Raw genomic sequence first — 21,776 nt, forward strand, 5'->3', positions numbered from 1 at the left:
TTTTATTTAATTAAATGCATTTATGGAGAGATTATTATACTTTCATGTCAATCTGTGTTCATTTTTATGGATGCTTATGGGTAGATAATACATATTTTAACTCTTTATACGTTGCAAAGAAATTACAGAAATGATTAGATATGTTTAACATGTTCAAGCAAAAACTGTAGCAAATTTGTAATTTAAATGTTATTTTTTATTAAAGGGGGGGTGAAATGCTCATTTTCACTCAATCTCCTGTTAATCTTGAGTACCTATAGAGTAATATTGCATCCTTCATATCTCCAAAAAGTCTTTTGTTTTATTAAATTTTTAACATAAAGATAGGCTGTACCGAGTCTTTCCGGAAAAAACCGAGCGGCTGGAGGCGGGCCGTGTGGGCGAAGCTTAGCTGTGCTAACGCGCCAAGCTAGTGACAACACACAGAGACATTTGTTCAACAAACAGTTCTCTTACGAGAGGTTCTCTCGTATTGCGTAGTTACTACGCTACGGGAAAGCCTTTCTTTCTCGAGATACTGAAGCCAAAAATTATCCTTAATTTTTATAATCTTGTCAACGCAGTGCGGCAGCCTGCAGACCTAGGGCAGGCTTACTAGCGTGCCCATTGGCTGCCCTGCGGCAACTGCAGCAGCCTACCGCTGAGCCCTTGGCGTGACGTCACGACCAATGAGCGCGCTTGGCGCGCTTAATGCGTCACAGCCCGCGAAAAGGGGTGTGGCTTAGCGTATAAAAGCGGGGCTCGGAGGCTGCTTCTCTGATTTCTGTCTTTTCAGCGAAGCTCTACGCATCGCTGCTCTCTGAGGAAGCCGCCGTCGAATCAAGCGACCAGCACGCCGAGGATCTCAGCCTGAGGACGCCGGCCGCCTTCGCCGCCTTCAGCTTTCCCTGCCTGCTTCGCTATCCGGCGAATATATCCTTTTACTGCTCTGTGTTGTATGTGTTTGTGGGTTTCGACCACGCAGCCCGCGCCCTTCACGGGCGGCTGCGAACAGTGTGAGGACTTGCCGATGTCGACCCTGCGGGCTCGACTCGCCATGTTTCACGATCCTCCACCTTCTCCGGCTGCCTCTTCCGGGCCGCGTAAGAAAAAACGCCGCTCTCAAAGGCCTCCCGAGCCGGTGGTTATAGCTGAGCGCTCGCCGGAGCCCCTCCCGCGAGCCTCGCTCTCTCCTTCTCCCCCGACGCGCCTCTGCCCGCACTGCCGTCGCCTCAGGGGATGAAGCAGACCAGCTGGTTACTCCCCTCTGTCAAGCCGCGCAAACGGCGCCGCTCACAAGGGATGTCAGAACGGACGGTCACGGGCTATAGCTTCCTTTACGTTACAAGGAAGCTACCCCCCCCCCCCCCCCCCCCGGATGACGCACGCCCTCTCCCCCTCTGTTCGAGCCGCGCAAGGCGCCGCTCACAAGGGATGTCAGAAGTAGACGGTCACGGGCTGGCTTCCTTTACGTTATAAGAAAGCTACCCCGCGTCTCGGTCGCGCGCGTCACTCTCCGGCCACCTCCGTTTCTCACACATTTCTCAGTCCCCTCCTAGCTCAGGCGACTAGAAATATCTATATTGCAGTAAACGAGCCTGTTGTTATACACGCACGCCTGCAAACAAACGATGTCACAGCACATAATGACATCTTCCCGCTCTCTCTCCCTTTGTTCGAGCCGCGCAACTGCGCCGTTCTCAAGGGATATCAGAGCGGACGTCACGAGCACCGGCGAAAGGAGGAAGAGAGAGTGTTTTCGTCCCGCTTAGGCCGGACTTCCTCCAATCCTCGCATATTTCTCAGTCCCCTCTAAGTTCAGGCGGCTGGAAATACTAATACTGCAGTAAACGAGCCTGTTTTAATACACGCGCGCCTGCAAACAAACGCTCGGTCATATGCTCGCACTGACTGGAAGCTCATGTGTGCCCCTGTGGCTCAGTGGCAGAACATTAGGCTTCCGCACCAGAGACCCGTGTTCGAATCCGGCTCTGGCAGCAGAAAAACTTTTTTCTGCTTGCTTCTCCGAGCTCGCGGCCAGCTTTCTTACATACAGAAAGCAAACCCGCATCTCACGGGATACATATTTCTCAGTCCCCTCTAAGTTCAGGCGGCTGGAAATACTAATACTGCAGTAAACGGGCCTGTTTTAATACACGCGCGCCTGCAAACAAACGCCGAAACGAAACACGACGCTCGGTCATATGCTCGCACTGACCGGAAGCTCATGTGTGCCCCTGTGGCTCAGTGGCAGAACATTAGGCTTCCGCACCAGAGACCCGTGTTCGAATCCGGCTCTGGCAGCAGAAAAACTTTTTTCTGCTTGCTTCTCCGAGCTCGCGGCCAGCTTTCTTACATACAGAAAGCAAACCCGCATCTCACGGGATACATATTTCTCAGTCCCCTCTAAGTTCAGGCGGCTGGAAATACTAATGCTGCAGTAAACGGGCCTGTTTTAATACACGCGCGCCTGCAAACAAACGCCGAAACACGACGCTCGGTCATATGCTCGCACCAACTGGAAGCTCATGTGTGCCCCTGTGGCTCAGTGGCAGAATATTACGCTTCTGCACTGGAGACCCGTGTTCAAATCCGGCTCTGGCGGCAGAAAAATATTTTTTCTGCTGGCTTCTCCGAGCTCGCGGCCAGCTTTCTTACATACAGAAAGCGAACCCGCATCTCACAGGATGGTGCTTGAGTATTTATGAGCGTCTAAACATATGAGCCATCAAAGCATTTGCTCTATAACGCCGATGGTGTTACAAGTGTAGAAAATGTGCCCACTCCCATGTGCTCACTGCTACACACAAAACACGGTCTCCCCGGTAACGCTCACAGAGCGCACTCTCATAAAGCGGACACATGCCGCTTGAGTACTAAGTGTAGTAAATGTGCCCACAACTCTGTGCTCACACCTAGCTGCTGCCCGCTCTATCACACAGTTACCCCGGGTTGCAGATCCTCTAAAGCTCACAAACATTCCGGCTCTGGCCGAAGGTGTCATAAGTGTAGAAAATGTGCCCACTCCCATGTGCTCACTGCTTCACACAAACATGGTCCCCATGGTAACGCGCATAGAGCGCTCTCTCATAAAGCGGACACAAGCCGCTCGAGTACTAAGTGTAGTAAATGTGCCCACAATTTGTGCTCACACCTACCCGCTGCTCGCTCTGCCATTCAGTTACCTCGGGTCGCACACCCTCTAAGCTCCCAAACACTGGCCGTGTCATAAGTGTAAACTCTGCGCCCGCTCACGTGCACGCGCACTCACTTTTAGACATTACAATCCCCACGCCGCTTTCGCGCCAGGGGTGTTTGTCAGCAAATCGCGCTCCATCCTCTGGGACCGAGCTACCGAACGCTGTACAGCCGGCCAATACTGTTTACCAGCCCCCGTGTTCGAGCACCAGCGGCGCGCACGCCGCTCCATCCTCTCTGATACAGGTTCCCCAATCCCGCGCAGCGCGGCGATCTGAACCCAGAGACCATTCGACCCCTAGCTATGCATGCGGAAGCATGGGAAGCTATTCAGGGCGCGTCAGAATGGGTGCTGAGTACTATAAAACACGGCTATTCGCTTCAATTCGCTCGTCGCCCTCCGCGCTTTCTAGCACAGACGGAGACGAAAGTGAGTTCAGAAGCTGCGCACCTGCTTCAAGCCGAAATAGCGAAGCTGCTGCGCAAAAGGGCTATAGAACAGGTTCATCCTTCTCTGAGCGAGTCGAGCTTTTACAGCCGCTACTTCCTCGTACCCAAGAAGGACGGAGCATTAAGACCTATTTTAGATCTGAGACATCTGAACAAAGCCCTCATGAGACGGCCGTTCAAAATGATCACAACCAGAAAAATCCTCGCGCAGATTCGCCCAGGAGACTGGTTTATCTCTCTCGATCTAAAAGACGCATATTTTCAGATCCAGATATCTCCCCGTCACAGGCCATTCTTGAGATTCGCCTTCAACGGTCGAGTATATCAGTACACAATCCTGCCCTTCGGCCTGTCTTTGGCACCCCGTACATTACGAAATGCATGGACACGGCTCTCGCTCCCCTGAGAAAACAGGGAATGCGAATACTGAATTATCTGGACGATTGGCTTATTCTAGCGCTGTCAGAGACGGAACTTGTGTCTCACAGAACAGCGCTTCTCAGCCATCTGGAGGATCTGGGTCTCTCGGTCACTGGACCAAGAGCTCGCTATCGCCCCGTCAGTCAATTTCCTTCTTGGAATAGAACTGGACTCGGTGGCTATGACGGCCAGACTGTCGGAGCAGCGCGCGCGCCGCATCCGCCTCCTCGCCGCATCCCTCCAAATAGGCAGCCGGGTTCCGCTGAGGACATTCCAGCGTATCCTGGGGCATATTGCCTCAGCTGCAGCAGCGCTCCAGCTGGGCTTACTGCGCATGCGCCCGCTTCAACGCTGGCTGAAAGCGCGCGTGCCCCACCGAGCCTGGGCGGCCGGCGGCTTGCGAGTCAGAGTGAATCAGAGCTGCATTTCAGCCCTGCAGCCCTGGCTGGCAGCCGAATGGTATCACACAGGAGTGACTATGGGAGTGATTTCACACCGGAAAGTTGTCTCGACAGACGCTTCCAACCTAGGTTGGGGAGCGCTCTTCGAAGGCAGACCGGTCTATGGCCGCTGGTCAGACCAGGAGAATCTCCTACACATAAACTGTCTAGAGATGCTCGCGGTCGAGAAAGCGCTCAAACACTTCCTCCCATTCCTCCACGGTCACCATGTTCTAGTCCGCACGGACAATACATCGGTAGTGGCCTATGTGAATCGCCAGGGCGGTGTCAGATCAAAGACGCTCTGCACCCTGGCGGAACGCCTCCTCGTGTGGGCTCAGCACTCTCTGCGCTCGCTGAGAGCCGCGCATGTGCCTGACCACCTGAACGAGGGCCCCGACAGACTGTCCAGGGACAACGTTCCCCCTGGGGAGTGGTCTCTACACCCCCAAACAGTCCAGTCACTGTGGCGCCGTTTCGGCAAAGCGAAAGTCGACCTTTTTGCGTCAAAAGACAACGCTCATTGCCCAGAGTTCTTCTCGAAGAACGAGGACGCGCTGGCCCAGACCTGGCCCAGCGGCCCGCTGTATGCTTTTCCCCCGGTCTCTCTGCTGCCTCAGGTCATCAAGAGAATCAGGGAAGCGCGCCACACAGTGCTCCTCTTAGCCCCATACTGGGAGAACCAAGCTTGGTTCCCGGATCTAATACAGCTGGCAGACTCAGCCCCCTGGCCGATACCGGTGAAGAGAGACCTTCTCTCTCAAGCCCGCGGCTCGATATGGCATCCCCATCCAGAGCGCTGTCTCTGCATGCGTGGAGCCTCAACGATTACACGCTGATCTGCCAGACGGGGTCATGAACACGATCATACAATCTAGAGCCCCCTCTACGAGGCGGCTCTACATGTCGAAATGGTCAGTGTTTAACAGATGGTGCACTGCTAAGGGGCTCGATCCACAGACATGTGGGGTATCGCGAGTACTGTGTTTCCTTCAAGAGTTACTGGACGCGGGCAGGTCCCCCTCCACGCTCAAAGTCTATGTCACGGCCATTTCAGCGCTCTCTGTTTCAGAGCTGGGCCGCGCATTAGGAAGGAACGAGTTCGTCATCCGCTTCCTTAGAGGAGCCAGGAGGATGAACCCCCCGCGACCCCCCTCGGTTCCTATGTGGGATCTTTCACTGGTCTTGGAGGCCCTGAAAGCGCATCCCTTCGAACCCTTGGAAACTGTGGATATGAAATACCTCACGCTCAAAACCGTTTTTCTGATAGCACTGTCTTCAGTCAAACGAGTGGTGGAACAGCTCTTTGTTTCGTTTGGCGGGCGCACCAAGGGTCTCGCCGCCTCGAAACACAGCCTGTCCAGATGGATAGTGGACGCTATTGCTGCTGCTTATGCGTCTAAAGACCTGCAGTGCCCATTGGGCATTCAAGCTCACTCCACCAGAGGCATGGCCTCGTCGTGGGCGTGGTCCAGCGGGATTCCCATTCATGACATTTGTGCAGCGGCAGGCTGGGCCTCCCCCTCCACATTTGTTAGGTTTTACAACCTGGATGTTCCCGCCTTGCAGGCGAAAGTGTTATCAGTCTAAGTCTCGCGTATGCCAGCCCACTATCTGTGCGCGGGCTACGTTGTGTGATTTAGCTCTACTGGTTGAGCTGCACTATACAGGGAATTGTCAGTTCGGACCGGCCGTGCCGCTCCTAACCCCCTAGTGTGTGCTTATGTACGGCGCTAGCCCTCTGCGGGCCGCCCGGCTCTCTGCTATCACGTTCCCCGGGCTCTCCCTGGGACTCATTCAGTGGATGCTGGGCGCGCACGGCGTTGACAAGGGTGTTCCCGTAGCGTAGTAACTACGCAATACGAGAGAACCTCTCGTAAGAGAACGTTTCGGTTACTAACGTAACCTCTGTTCTCTCTAGAAGAGGGAACGAGTATTGCGTAGCCCGCCGTGCTCGCGCCACGAGCTCATTCGCTTCATGCGACAGAAACCAGAGAAGCAGCCTCCGAGCCCCGCTTTTATACGCTAAGCCACACCCCTTTTCGCGGGCTGTGACGCATTAAGCGCGCCAAGGGCTCAGCGGTAGGCTGCTGCAGTTGCCGCAGGGCAGCCAATGGGCACGCTAGTAAGCCTGCCCTAGGTCTGCAGGCTGCCGCACTGCGTTGACAAGATTATAAAAATTAAGGATAATTTTTGGCTTCAGTATCTCGAGAAAGAAAGGCTTTCCCGTAGCGTAGTAACTACGCAATACTCGTTCCCTCTTCTAGAGAGAACAGAGGTTACGTTAGTAACCGAAACGTTTTACTCACCGTCCGGTTCCAACGCACGACCGCGAAACTTTATCATTGTGACTGCTCGATCCTTAAGCATTAGACGATCTGCAAATCCGTAGATCTGGGCTTTGTTTATAAAACAATCATCGTCGAAATGCAGGGAACAAAAGTCTTACACAACTCCGTTTATGCTCAGAAAAAAAACAAACTCCATCCACGGGTTCCTTAACGCTGGGTTCTTTGGGAATCTGTGCAGGGTTGTCTTGCCCTGGCAACCAAAAACACACTTCTTTGGTGACATTGACTTCCCAAAAGCCGGGCAGGGCGCTTTGATGGCGAACTGCTTTCACTCTCTTGCTCTGGTCTACGAGTGCGCGCGCGGCCGCGATCTTACCGGAGAAGTGCCCTTAGGACCCATATAAGGAAATTCCGCCCTATCTTACGTAAGACAGAGCCATACTCGAAAAAAACTTTCCGAAACTTGTGACAAACCGGAAGGAGTATTTTTGGAACAAAAATACTCCTTCAAACGTACAACTTCGTTTTTTAAACTTTGTCCATGTTTAGCATGGGAATCCAACTCTTTACCAGTGTAAAAAACTCAGTATGCATGAAATAGCATTTCACCCCCCCTTTAATTGCATTTACACTCACAGTTAAAGGGGTCATATAATGGTACATGCACTTTTACAAGTTGATTGTACTGAAATGTGTGTTGGCAGTGCCTGTACACAACCATCATATAATGATAAAAATCCATCCAGTGTTTGTTTTTTTAATCTTATATATCTTATATATTTTCCCCCATCTCAAATCAAACCGTTCGATTTTGTGACGTCACAAAATCGACGCCCCTCCCACGATTGTTGATTGACAGCAGCGTTTCAACACAGACCCAGGTAAGATAGATGGCCAGTTCATCACAGAGATCACACACTGATATATTGAGAAGTCATCTAGTATAAAAAAATGTCTTGCTTTGATAAAGCAAGAGGTAAAATGTTCAGTTTTACTTCGGCATAATCAATTGCACAGTTTATCTCCATGTGGCTCAACTTATCCTCTTCCTAGGCTCAATTTGATGTTAAAATCTTAGATCGGATGGATTTCCACATCAACACACAACACTTACAAAGAAAATACATCATACATCATACATTAAAAACATACAACAACAATCGTATAACAATCATTTATTTTGGTGAATAATTTTGATGGAAACAGGATCCATAAGATGGTTAGGAAGACTGGTTCTGGTTCTGGTTCTGGTTCCAGTTACTGATGAATAGAGAACAAGAGTTATGTGAGAAATTGTCCTTTACTTTGAAGGTCATTCACTAGTGAGTTAATAGACTAAGAAGAATAGTCCATTAAAATACCGGTTAATAACATTATTTTTTACGTTTTTTTTATTTCTTTTTTTTGCCTATAGGCTACTCTAATAATAAATAATTACACCATTTTCTTTACTCAAAAAACTCAAATAGAGTCTTAAGGCCCGTTCTGAACGATAACTACAAAGATAACTTTAAAGATATTAGTGTCCACACCGGCAGACGATATCGTTCTGTTTATTATGTTTATTAAATGCCCGAGTTCTTTAAAGCAGGATGGATTCTGATTGGCTGTTACTGTTTTTATTGTTCATCAGCTGGAAAAAATTGCTCTGAAAGTTATTCAAACGATATCATTTCTCAGTGCTTCTAGGTTATAGGTGTGTTGTGGACTCTGCTATTCTATTATATCGAGAACGATTTTTAGAACTATATCTTTATCGCTATCTGTATAGTTATCGTAGGTCTATTTGTGTGAATGGGCCATAAGTCTGATATTTTCCATCTAGTCATAGCCAATACACCAACAACATCATCTTTTCATAACACAAGATTTTGGCCAAATGGAAAAAACGTCAGTTAAACGGTTTAAAGTAAGATATTTTAAAACATTTGCTGCATGGTTAAAAACATGCTACTAATATAAAATTGCGTTTTTGAGAGGAGGGTATTGAGATGTGCTTTTAAGTCATTTATGCTATAATTAGCATTTTATTATTACATTCAGAAATAATGTAAAATACCAGTAAAGCAAAATCTTTACAAACATTATAATATTTCGTGTATGCCTATTTATTCCTTTAATATAGCCTATAGGCCTATAATGTTATTCTGTTTTTCTCCGTTCACTCAAGCGCCCATAGCATACGAAAAAGTTTATTCAAGTGTGCTATTAGTAGGCCTATACTGTTTTTAAAATTAAATTAAGAGAGCATACTTTACTTTTCAGAAATATACTTTTGCACTTAAGTAGGCTATACTTGACAGTATATTTGGACTACGTACTCAATCTTTTGATCAAGATATAAAGGTATGATTAAGTATTCTAAGTATACTTGGCTTGTAGTTGATTGAGTAGCCTATTAAATACTTTTTTCACATAGTATTATTGCTAAATTGTCTTATAAACTTGCATTGTTTGAAAATATTGATTTATAAATAAACAGATATGTTCCTCTTAGTATCTGAATTTTTGTGTAGGGTAGTCCACTGGTAGTGTACATAGAAATGTACTTCCCTGCAGTGAGCACCACTTTGAATTTTCCGGCTTTCTGTGTTTTCACTGTTATACGGCAGGGAGCACTATTAATCATCTTCTGAGTTTTTTCAGCTTTTACATCATTTTCATTTTTTGGTGAACTAACCCTTTAAGCTCACTTGTAGTATAGTTGCAGACTGTGAACTTACTGCAGTACAAACGAAAAACTTAGTAGTAAACTAGTTCTCAAAATTTAGCCTACTATACAGGTGAAACTCGAAAAATTAGAATATCGTGCAAAAGTTAATTTATATCAACAATTCAACTTAAAAGGTGAAACTAATATATATATATATATATATATATATATATATATATATATATATATATATATATATTAGTTTCACCTTTTAAGTTGAATTGCTATCTATAGACTCATTACATGCAAAGTGAGATATTTCAAGCCTTTATTTGTTATAGTTTTGATGATTATGGCTTACAGCTGAAAACCTTTTCACAATATTCTAATTTTGAATTTGGGGTTTTAATAAGCTGTAAGCCATAGGCTAATCATCAAAATTATTACAAATAAAGGCTTGAAATATCTCACTTTGCATGTAATGAGTCTATATAATATATTAGTTTCACCTTTTAAGTTGAATTGCTGATATAAATGAACTTTTGCACGATATTCTAATTTTTCGAGTTCTTCTACTATCCTGCAATTTTCGCTGGTTACAAAAGACACACCACGCTGTATATTTACCTCTAATGGCAGCATATAGGCTAGCTATTATGACTTGACAACTGAGCGTGGGTATTTCACTCACGTTAAGCGTCAATGTTACATTTGCATAAGCAGTATATACCCTACTATTTGATTGCCAAATTGAAATATTAAACAGAGCAATACAATTACGTTATTAACCGGTTAATGGCAATTTCAAATACACGTTTCTGTAGCCTACAGAATGATTAACCTTTCCCAGCTTCAGTTGTTTGTCCTGCGAAAGACACGGATCTTGTCTGATGCTTTTTGGAAGGTCTGCAGGATATTCTGGAACATTTCTTTCAATGCATCTCTGACCAGATTGTTGTTCTCAAGGTGATTTTGGTTTTGGTTCAGCCAGCGATCTCGGGCCATTGGGTCCACATACACCTCATGGTTCACCATCTCTCTGGCGATTAAGTTAATCCGCCGACGAGTCTCCTGGATCCTGTATCTATCATTTTGGTTGGGAGATGTATCAGCCTTTAGGTATGCCACAAGTGCCTTTCGGAGCTCTCTCACATACTCTCCGAACACATCTGCATTATAATCCACATAGAACTCATCCGAACTACAGAGATAAAACACACCAAAAACAATTTAGCTATAACAAACGAAAATGTCTAATTATGTCAATTAATCCAAAAAAGAAAATGGAACTGAAGCTGTTTATGCACTGGTTCAGAACAGTATAGTAGAAGAGTATGCTAATACCCAGCAAACACAGAACGTTGGTGCAACGTACCCAACCTTCTAACAACGTTTTAACAACATGGCCTAAAGGTTACTATAACTACGTTGTGTGGTGAAGGTTGTTACAGCATTGTCACAATGTTGGTATTTAACCACCGTTCAGGGCCATTGCTTAAGGTTGTGCCTAGGGTGTCTGGACCATAGATATAAGGCTAGATGTCTTAAGGCAAAGTCAAAAATCTTGCCACAGGGAAGCTTTCTGGCGAGCTCTGTGGTATCTGAAGTAAGGTGAGTGATCAGCACGAACACAAATCATCTTATCTCGCTGAAATCATGACGGATTTACAAATGATTTGGTTTCTTACAAACGTTATTAACGTGGCTATAATTCTGAACGCTGGAACATGTTGAAATTGCAGATTTTCTTAATTATTCATATGTATCTGTGCAGTGTCATAACTACATCTCTGACGTTTATAACAAACCAAACCGTTTGAAAATCGGTAGAACATTTAGCAAATTATGGTTATTTAAAGTACATGCACCATTAAAACACAATGTTTTACGAGTGAGCGAGCTCCCTGTGGCAAGATGGCCCCCGTGTGCGGACGTCGACCTCCATTGGCCAGCAGCGTGGACGAGACATCTAGCATTTATTATATGATATCTATGGTCTGGACAACCACTGGACGACATATGTACTCTGCCCTGAAGCGCGAAAATCAGCCTTTTAAATTTCAACTGACCATTGGGCCGTCTCTCATTCTTCATCAAGCTAGGATACATGAGAATTGCATTTAATTTACCTCAGCTAAATACATAATTATTCAAACAAACACAACCTACAACTTCCTTGTCTAATGTGACATTTATTTGAACATCTTCTGGTCAGGTATGACAAATATTTAACTTTATGCCAAAAGTATGAAGCCAAAATGACTTTAATGATGAGTAATTGATTTCAGCGCGTAGCCTACTTGTTGCACGTTAATGCTTTTTCCTTTTTTTTTTTTTTGGAAACGCACAGAGAAAAAATTTTTTTGGAACTGCTCGCACAACTGTTTATTTTTTCCTTTCATTTGTCATATCATTCGTTTCTTTGCTAAATTTTCTCATCTGCTCATGCTAGTTAACGTTAATCCACTTCCTGTTTTGTTTTCTCACAAAATGTATGACTTTTGGAAGTGCAATTTGATTACCATATGCAGTTTTAATAAAGTTGAATTAGCTAACCTTCGATGTCATTTTTACTCTTCAAAGTGTACACTTGCAGGTGTTGATTATAATGAATTTACTGTATGGCACATAAATAATAATAAGGATAATATTTAAAAAGTATGTAATTATATAACATATGACTAATTAAAAATAGGGGTTATGCGGAACATACTTCCGGGTTCTACAAAACGGGTATAACTACTTCCGGTCGTCAGCTACTGAGGTAAACACAGCGTAGGAATGGCAACCTTTTATAGCTGGTGTTTACAGGAGCTACCCATTCTATCCATTTCAGATGTACATCGTATTGCCAAACGGACGTCCAGAGCCCCGAGTACTCCGTTATTACCAATTTGTCACTACACCGAACTAATACATATGCATATAAAACGTGCTAAGTCCCAATTTGCATACTATTGTTCCTAAATAGTATTCGAAATTAGAATGCGGAACCGCATACTAGTGTGATTGTGAAGTCTCTTTTGTTTAATATTCATTGTATTCTATTTTCTATTCTATTTTTGTTAAGAACTTTTATTTTGGTGTTGAATCCTCGAAGGGAGGATGATGATGTAATGAGAAGTGGAGGGCGGGAAGAAGAGAGAGCAGAGAGTGTACGGGCACGAAGTCTGGTGTTGCTCTGCTCTCCTCCCCAGTTCTAACACTCTGCTCATAAAAAGTTATTAGCCGTCTATATTTCAAGTCCACCGTCTTTACTGAAATTAATCCACAGGCAGCTAAACCCCACGCCTTACACTAGTATACTACTTGTACTACTTTTAACTCTATGGCAGAAATAGTAAGATTAGTATGCTAATTCCGAATTCCCAAATGCTAGTGTGTCCCAAATTGTAGTATGTTGAAATGAGTATTCCAAAGATACCCAGATAGTCTTTTTCCGGTTAGAATCTGTTCACACTAACCAGAGTGCGTCTCAACCAGGTCCCTACTTCAGTAGTCACTGAACAGGGAGTCGACCATTTCAACCCACAACCCACCCCTCACCCATGAGCCCAGAATTCACAATAATGCCCAGACCAGTGGGTCCAGTCTACCTTGAGATACCACTCATTGTCAATATATTGGATAATCCTTTTTTATACCCTAATCTGGCAACGTATCTCAGGGGATACATACTTTTCAAAATGCTGTAAATAACAGCATTATCAACATATGATTTATTTTTCTATTTCAACATCTTATGACAATTTTTACAATTAATATTAGCAGGTGTAATATATTACGCTGCTTACGTGGTGGATTCTTGAAATAATAAGAATAAAGTCATATTTAATTTCATAATGTGAAAATAATATCCTAATTATTATTTGATTATTCAAATCTCCTGTTTAAAAATAGGAAGAAGCACTAGGGCCCTATTTTAACGATCTAAGCGCATGGTATAAAGCGCACGGCACAAGTGCACTTAGTGCTTGTCTGAATCCACTTTTGCTAGTTTAACAACGGGAAAAATGGTCGGCGAGCGCGGCTCATGGTCTAAAAGGGTTGACTCTATTCTCTTAATGAGTAATAGGTGTGTTTTGGGCGTTACGTGCAAAAAAACAACCAGAATGTAATTTCCCATTCTCTTTAAAAGCCAGTTGCACACAAAAAAAATATTACACCATTGACTTTAGACCAGGTTTTTGTTGGTCAATGGCTCAGTCTATTGGTGCCAACAATGCGCCAGAACACACCTCGTTTTCAGACGAGCAGCCCATGGGCGCACAGATGCATTTGCTATTTAAACAAGGTGGTGCTGGACGTAAAAATGATAATTGCATCGGACTGAAACTAGCAAAAAACACTAGTGTCACGCTTGGCGCTGCATTGCGCCGGGTGTATGATAGGGCTCCTAGTCTTGTATTTTATCTCGAAATTATTTAAAATGTCAAAATGTGGAAATTAGCAGAAATAAGTTAATACAGACTTTTATTTACATGAGGTAATGACAAAGCTGCTTGGTTTATTTTTTAATGTATGTAATTGCTGCCATAATAACGACCCATTTCAAATGTCTACGTGTTTTTCTTCTCTTTCTCTTTTGAGCGGTAATGAGATATTGTTCTTGTAAATACTTTCCAGCATTTCAGTAATAAAAGTGTAGGCTAGATCTTTAAACTACATCCCAAAGGTGCAACAGTTATTGTACGGTGCTCGGCAGTGGCCAAAATGGATTTAAACAGTGAATTTTGAATTGATCTCTTCTTGTAAACTCAGAGATGTGGATTCGGACGGCAATTAAACTACCACACAACCTTGGTGTCTGTCAAAAAACAGTAGGTAATTCGGCCGGGGATTTTCACGCGGGGTGGCGAGAGAAAAACACAGACTTTCTGGATTCAGATGGCAATAAAATCAATGAAACTCCCTTACAACCCCATGAGAAACAATTACCATCAGAATAGGGCTTTATATGTTTTTGGTCCATGGATGGTGTCAGCGCAACGCATTAGATGTGGCCTGCATGAGCGTGAGAGCTATGACATTTTTTATCATAATTATTGATATCGTTTTATCGTCCAGATACAAAACTTACACACTAAGGTGTCTACACACTGTAGCACTCATCCCACCTGCCACACACACACACACACACACACACACACACACACACTGACCTGAATCGGGCCACCATTGTGCTTATTAAATTTTGCACAGATTGGCTGAGGGGGATGAGGTCCTGCACCAGGTTGTTCAGCTGCTCATCGTAGCCCCCAACATCTCTCAGCAGTTCCTGCAGAACACTGCGGGGGAACCCAATGAGTCCATTGTTGAAGACATGCTGGCCCCGATTAGCTCGATTGTTAGAAGCAGTCACCATTCGATTTGAACCAATGGCACGTAGGGCCTCCTGGGCGTTGTTTCTGAGCTGAGACTCGAGCTGAGAATTGGGGTCAACACAACTCTGAATCCTACAGGTCGTTCCTGTCAGGAAACACAGCAGTGACAAGCAGTGATGCTCACACATCAATTTATTAGGTATTGATTCTGTATTTAAAGCTGCAGTCCATAACGTTTGGTTCTCTAGCGGTACATAACCATAACCAGAACATGTGTCATGTGGAAGAACGTTGTAGCCGGAGCTCCTTCTCTCTGTTTATGTCTATGACGAGTCATGCAGGTACTGGGCTACTCCGCAGGGGCGCCAACCTGAACCAGTCTAAAATAGTCTGAATATAATAACTTATTATAGATGTACAGTAGTGATTCAGGATAGGACAAAAACACGGTTTGGAAAATGGATTCATGATGTACTCACTCATTATATACATTTTGTACATTTTAAACACAAAAAGGTTTTGGACTGCAGCTTTAATGTGTGCATAGAACAAAACTAAGATTGTGAGATGGGAGAATTTGTAGGTAGTGCCTTCAGTTCAGAGCACATTCACACACACACAAATACACACACAATTTTTATATTAGTGTTCCTCACTCTTGGTGTATGTTTGTGAGATTTGTGTATTGGTATATCTCACCCCTATTGTTGGGGGCTTCTATGATGATTACTACAAGCCCGAAAGCTGCCAAAACCGCCAAGATCGGCAGAATAGGGGGCGCCATGGTCTCAATCAGATCCTTTTCTGGTCAGCAAGTTTATCTGTGTAAAAAACATATTTCACCAAATGGACCAAGAAATGTGTATTAATATTTCTGCCCACTGCCCTATTTTCACTGAAGAAACATAAACAGACTACTGGGTCTCAAATGTAATATCTAAAATTCTTGTTTGTCGAACAGTTCTATAATCTCTATCACAATTGCACTCTTGAGTGAAGTTGCATAATCAGGAATTGATTTTAATTTTGATGGCATTTTTGACACTCGCCCCCATTAATTTCAGCCCCTGATGTGCGTCAATCAAGATCCAAGAGGAATAAAATAATAGATTATAATCCCGTTTCGAGAAAGAAAACAACGTAAAATTAAAACTTTAATAAGAATAAAGGTTTGTAGCACACAACAATTAACAGTTAATTTCATTACTGAAGGTTAAAAATCACTCCCTTCTTTATAAAAAATCACATAGTATTAATAAACACAGTTAAGATGGTAGTTACCTCTTCTCAGCAGTGTCGTGTCGTCTAACTGCAAATCGAGGATTCCACGGTGAAAAGTGAAGAGAGGAGGAGCACAGTGAGGGGGCAAGTAAAAAGTGCTCCAGTAAAATGGGTTTAGCGTTGCCCCTGACTGCATGACATATTTATCTTTCATCTTCTCTGTAGTTTTAATTTACACCAGAGTTTTAACTTACACCAGAAGTTTGAATTTACACCAGAAGTTTGAATCCAGAAAAGGGAAAAGTACATTGCACAGTGAATATACTGTAATCCTACACAAAAAACAAACAGCTAAAAACCAGAATTAGATGATTGGCTTCTAGCTGCTTTTATGAGGTTTTGAAACTAAAATCATCTGACAGACCAGCTAGAACCAGCAGCTCTGTCAGGCTGGAAACCAGCTACTTCCAGCATAAACCAGCAAATAAGCAAGAGGTCAAACTCCCTCTAGGTGAATATAAGCAAATACTGAATGTAAAACTAACTGTACCCCCCTCTATGACCCTCTGCATATTACATAACACAAATGCATGAAACAAACGATCCATTTTATTCTGCTTCTGTCATAATACTAAAAAAGTTCTGCCAGATCTGTATTGACAGAGATCAATGTTGAATAGGCTATATTCAGTAGTTTCTAATGATAAATGTAACGGTTGACACAAGTTTAAAAAAAAGCTTAACTCATGCAGTCTAGCACAGAGATAGACTTTCAGACTTTATATACCCTGACAGAATTCACTAAATATAGCCTACAGTGTATCCTATCTGCATCACGGACCACGGGTGAAACAATTTTTTAACTTTATTCCTTGACGTGTTGCTATACATCTACTGTTTGTCAAATAAATCAAGACTAACAGACCCACCTTGTTACTCGTCCTCTGAGAGCAGGGTTGCCAGGTCTCTGTGACAAAACCAGTCCAGTTCCCCATCAGAAATACCACAAAATTAAAAAACGCTAATAAGAAATGATGTAGCCTTATTGCTGTCTGGATTGGAGGAAATAAGAATGGCCCCATCCTTAACAAATAAACTGTCTCCAATTGAAATACTAGGCAGGCCTTTCCCGACCTTGACCCGGGTATTCTCTCTTTCCAGAGGAAGTCGCCCTGGCCGATTATGCTGCTGAATAAACTAAATTATATTCATGGTGATGTTTCACTATCTCTGCCTTTTCCCACAGATAAGCCAACCCATAACTTTGTGCCTAACCAGCAGGTCCTGATCCGAAGTTTGAAATCAATGAAGTTAAAAACACCTCTAGGTCACCAAAACCAGGGTTCTGACTGACCACCAGCCTCAGTGGATACATGCAAAGCAGACACTTTATATTTTTCACTTTTGTTTTTGAACATGTCAATGCATTTAAAGTTTTAATAATACAAGTGTGTTGTAAATGTCATTTTATTATATTCTTTAGACTGAGTGTAACAGTTGCAAAGGCTGGTACCACTGGGATTGCATGAGCAGAACAAATTTGGAAGAAACTTACTTTTGTCTGGGATCCTAAGACCCTGCGTTAAGTGTGTTAATGTGTGTGTTTAAGTATTTTTGCTAAATATATGTAATATAGGCTATATCATGACTTCACTTGTGAATAAAACTTTAACACAGAATCAGTTGCTCCTTTTTATACAAAATTACTCATGATTGACTTTTATCTTTGATATTTACAGTAAATGTGCAAATTACCACAGTCTTATTTTAGCCGCTGAAAAAATTTAACAATTTAATTGTTATGGTAAGCTAGTAGAACAGAACTAAATTTTGTTCATTTCACAACTTGACCAGTTTAATTGTTATATCACCACTGTGTTAAAATGTTTGTTTGTGACACGGAAAGCATGTTTTCCTATATTAATATGGTGCACCATGTGCCATTCACCATGTAGAAAATAAAGAGAGTAAATGTGTGAACAAGCAAATGATTTTAGCCTCAGCTTCAGCGTCTATTTATAATGTAGGGGGCGGAGCTTCAGATTCTAGAGTATTTGATTGGACAGAAAATCTGATGAGAAGCTGAAGTGCAGAATGATGTCATCGAAATAATTTATCTATTTTTGCGGAAGTGAGAGACTATAAGTTTTTTGAATGCTTATATCTTATAAATGAATTGTGTCATTGTTTTGGAGCACACTAGCTTATAGATAACAGCAACGCTATTCATACTAAAAGCCGTAACCGAAAACAGTTTCTTTTGGTCCAAGGAGCATGCACTATATTTTCAGGGGCGCTTTATCAGGAAACGGGAAACTCATAAATATTCATGTGCATACTGAAAGTTTCTGAAAGTTTTAGACACAGAATATTTCAGAGCACCGGTGTTACGGAATAATAGAGACATCTTTAAAAAGTCTATCTTTAATAAGACATGGTATGACTTTGTAATACTTACTGTTAATCAGTTGCTTAATGAACGAGGCAATACTTTTATCATATTCAGAATTCATCAATATATAAATTTAACAGTAGGCTATGCTATTATCTTTGATGCAATCCCAAGTAGAGTTGTACCTTTAGAAATGTATTAAAGACAAATGCTTTGCCATGTTCAACAGTGTTTTGGTAATCTAAATATGAAAACATTCAGTGGGAAAAAAAAGTATGCAATAACAAATATGTTCTTTATAAATAATAAAGTTAGAGAGGTGTCCTTTAAATTTTGCGAGTTAAGGAGTTTCTTGAACGTTTCTATTTAGATATGGAAAACTCATGTGAATTGTGTGGTGCTGCTAAATAATCGGTGATCCATCCTTTCTTTGAATGTATATAATTGAGATTTCTATAATTTCTGGGTTGTTTGGAACAATAATGCAAGTTGATCTGTATGATGTCATACTTTTTTTTTAACAGGATACCATTGATTCCAGAAGTTAAAAAAAAATTATCATACAACTTTTTCTTTTATGTGGAAAATATCACATGCGTGAAGCTGAGACTGCGCCTGATGTCTGCAGCCAGACTCTATTCTATCGCGATAATGACCTTGCCAAATGTGCGCTCGGGCTTTCCGTAGTCGCAGCTCTCATCAGCTGTCACAAGACGAACATTTCATTTTAAGATGTAGATATTTGTTTGTTGTTTTAATATATAAATGAATAATGTCGTCGAAAGGGACGTCGCGAGGTTTTTACTTTAATACTGTGCTGTCTCTCGCGCGCTCTCTGGCTGCTCATCGACCCGCTCCCATTGACAAGGTGAGAGTTTTACTTCCTATTAGCATCTGAAGCTAACGGCTAACAGAACCAAAACAAACCATAGTTTAATCCACTACCTAATGTTCGCTCTTATTTATTTAACCTTTTTTAACATGTATATCCAAATGTCGAAGACCATTCATTCAAATCGGCTGACATTATCTTTATACAGTCATTGCTTTAACGTTACTAGTTTAACGTTCGTCCTCTTCAAATAAAAATATCTACATTATTAATCATTACCTATGTGTAATCATCTATATATTGAGTTTAAACCAATTTCAATTGAATAAGCAATGTAATCATTGTTTATTTTAAGTGCTTTACTGCTCCGTTACAATACAGTTATAGGGAACAATCAATGACAGGATAAAACTATTACTCTAACAACAACAATAATAGTAACAATAAACAATCCTCTACTATTCAAATGCACAATATATTTGTTTTTAGGAGTGGAATGTATCAATGTATATCATCCACAAAACAATACGCACAACCTTTATTTTTCATATTTGTTCTGTTTATCGATTTACAGTATTAATTAATTTCACTGATTTGCTGGCAGATGTTTCAGCTTAATTGCTCATTTTAGAGTAGCTTTTTCTCAGAGACTGAGATATACAATAAGCACACAATAACCATGACACATGTTATTATTACTGCCTGACAGGACGTGAAAAACCAGATAGGCGTTGCAAGGGTGGATCTCTATAGAAAAGTCATTTGTGACTCTGAGAACAAAACAATTTTTCTGAGCCTTAGTAAATCTGTGTAAAGGTGCACAAAGGTGTGTGGGATCTGCTGTCCTAAAACTCATTTATGCATGTTATATTCTTTATGTATGATGGATTTCTGGACACTTTTTTGACCACACAACATGACTTTATTAATAGTCTGTTTGAAAGGGAAGTGTGTTTTAAACTTCCTTACACACTGGCAAACTTCTGTACATAATATGGTATCATGAAATTTTCATGGTTTGTGTGCACTTATTGAAATAAGACTTAAACTTATTTCAGTTAGTTAATTTTTTTTAAGTTTAAAAAAAGTTTTTCATCTCATACTTATATTGTTTTATTCTTTATTTAAATGAACAAAAATGTTTTTAGTTTTAGCTAACTATAATAACTCTGTTGGTGTCATGTTTTACTCTATAGTTAGTTTGACACATAAAAGATGATGATTATATTATTTATACAGATTAAAGACAAATGGCACACTGGCTCTCGCAGCTTCTGCATTGTTAAGATTGCAAGTTTTTTTAAAAAAATACATTTGCATAATACAGGTCCAGAAGCTACAATGCATGTGTCCCGTGGACATCCGTGGTGTTTTCCAGCTGGATGAGCGGAGGAGAGATGCTGTGATCGCTCTCGGCATCTTCCTGGTGGAGTCTGAGCTGCAGGTACTGCTTTCACATCAGCTTTCTTCATTCCAATAAGGAAGAGCGGGATACATCAACCCTCCTACTGTATTAAAAAACTGCATACACCTTTCGTAGTCCCGGGTCAGATGTGTCAGAGTGGAATGTGATCTTATAAAACAGTCAAAACTTAATATTTTAAAACTAAAATCATATTGTATCTGATCAGGAGCATCTTATTAATAAGTGAATGTGCAAAAAATTTCAGCATTCAAAATTGTTTTACTTTGTTATTACTACAGTTACCCCCCTTTTTTATTAAATACTATGAAATTTTACATTACATTACAGAATTAGAGCAAATCCACTGTGATGCAAGAAAATGTTCATGAGAAATTGTATTTGAATATATCATTAGGCCTATGTGAAATTTATTAGAACATATAAACTCAGTTTTCCAGGATTAATTAAATTGGAAAATGTCTACATTTATGAAACCTACATATAATATTTCTAACAAAACAACACAAAACAACAAAAATATTACTCTGGAAATTTTTCAAACAAAATATAATCATTTTACTTGCATGAATTTCAATTTGAGATGATAAAGATGATCAACAGCCTGAATCTACCATGCTTCATCAGTAGGTGGCAGCAGAATGAAATGTGGAATTCTGTTTCAAACTCTCTTTGCTTTTTGTTCATTAGATATAGTTTATTTTTTATGTCAGTTACATCTTTTGTCTGTTTACTGTTTATAGCTGTATGTGCATGCATAAATTCAGCCCTAAAATTGTGACATATGGGAAAGAGGATAATTTCAGAAGTAATTTTTGCATATCTAATTAAAAATGTAAAAAAACAAAAACAATTTCATATGCAAAGCCACAGTTAGCTTCCCAAGTCAAAACTGACCCCAAAATAAATTTAGTTTAAATGGTTATATCATTAAATATATATATTTAAAAATATCAAAGTGATAATCAAAGCGAACTCATTTGTCGTGTTCTTTAGCAACGCTGGTCTGTGTGCTGAATCATATGTTCATTTACTCCTTCAGCACAGGGATGCTATTGTCCCGTACTTGTTGGTTTTGCTGAAGGGATTGCCCAGGGTGCAATGGATCGAGGAGAGCTCAGAGAGGAAAGGACGAGGTATAATTCTGTCTTCT

At 41.8% G+C, this 21,776-nt stretch overlaps 2 protein-coding genes across 3 annotated transcripts in view; one reads left to right on the plus strand and one right to left on the minus strand.

Annotated features, from left to right (window-relative positions):
• Positions 1-7,939: 7,939 nt before the first annotated feature.
• Positions 7,940-16,068, minus strand: LOC307153095 (uncharacterized protein). The gene is made up of 5 exons (XM_079862273.1): positions 16,037-16,068; positions 15,455-15,576; positions 14,594-14,900; positions 10,244-10,632; positions 7,940-8,019 (listed from the first exon to the last, which is right to left on the minus strand). Exons 2-4 carry the CDS (start codon positions 15,537-15,539, stop codon positions 10,284-10,286), a joined length of 741 nt encoding a protein of 246 aa, XP_079718399.1. The 5' UTR covers positions 15,540-15,576; positions 16,037-16,068; the 3' UTR covers positions 7,940-8,019; positions 10,244-10,283.
• A 2,955-nt stretch (positions 16,069-19,023) lies between these two features.
• The window catches only part of pi4kaa (phosphatidylinositol 4-kinase, catalytic, alpha a), a 39,156-nt gene continuing 36,403 nt past the window's right edge, over positions 19,024-21,776 (plus strand). For both annotated transcript variants that reach the window (XM_079861184.1, XM_079861185.1), the window contains exons 1-3: positions 19,024-19,236; positions 20,528-20,644; positions 21,666-21,759. In XM_079861184.1, the coding sequence (XP_079717310.1) occupies positions 19,141-19,236; positions 20,528-20,644; positions 21,666-21,759 (307 nt within the window). In that variant the 5' untranslated portion in view covers positions 19,024-19,140. The remainder of the gene's footprint in view (positions 19,237-20,527; positions 20,645-21,665; positions 21,760-21,776) is intronic.

Source organism: Squalius cephalus, assembly GCF_949319135.1.
Source record: "Squalius cephalus genome assembly, chromosome: 24".
Lineage (NCBI taxonomy): Eukaryota > Metazoa > Chordata > Actinopteri > Cypriniformes > Leuciscidae > Squalius > Squalius cephalus.

Bases quoted from the DNA above. Each gene is read 5' to 3' on its own strand.
- LOC307153095 (XM_079862273.1), bottom strand. From the start codon at position 15,539: ATGGCGCCCCCTATTCTGCCGATCTTGGCGGTTTTGGCAGCTTTCGGG. The intron at 14,901-15,454 runs GTGAGATATACC...GTTTCCTGACAG, and splicing joins AGAAGCCCCCAACAATAGGG to GAACGACCTGTAGGATTCAG. The intron at 10,633-14,593 runs GTCAGTGTGTGT...TTATCTCTGTAG, and splicing joins ACAATGGTGGCCCGATTCAG to TTCGGATGAGTTCTATGTGG.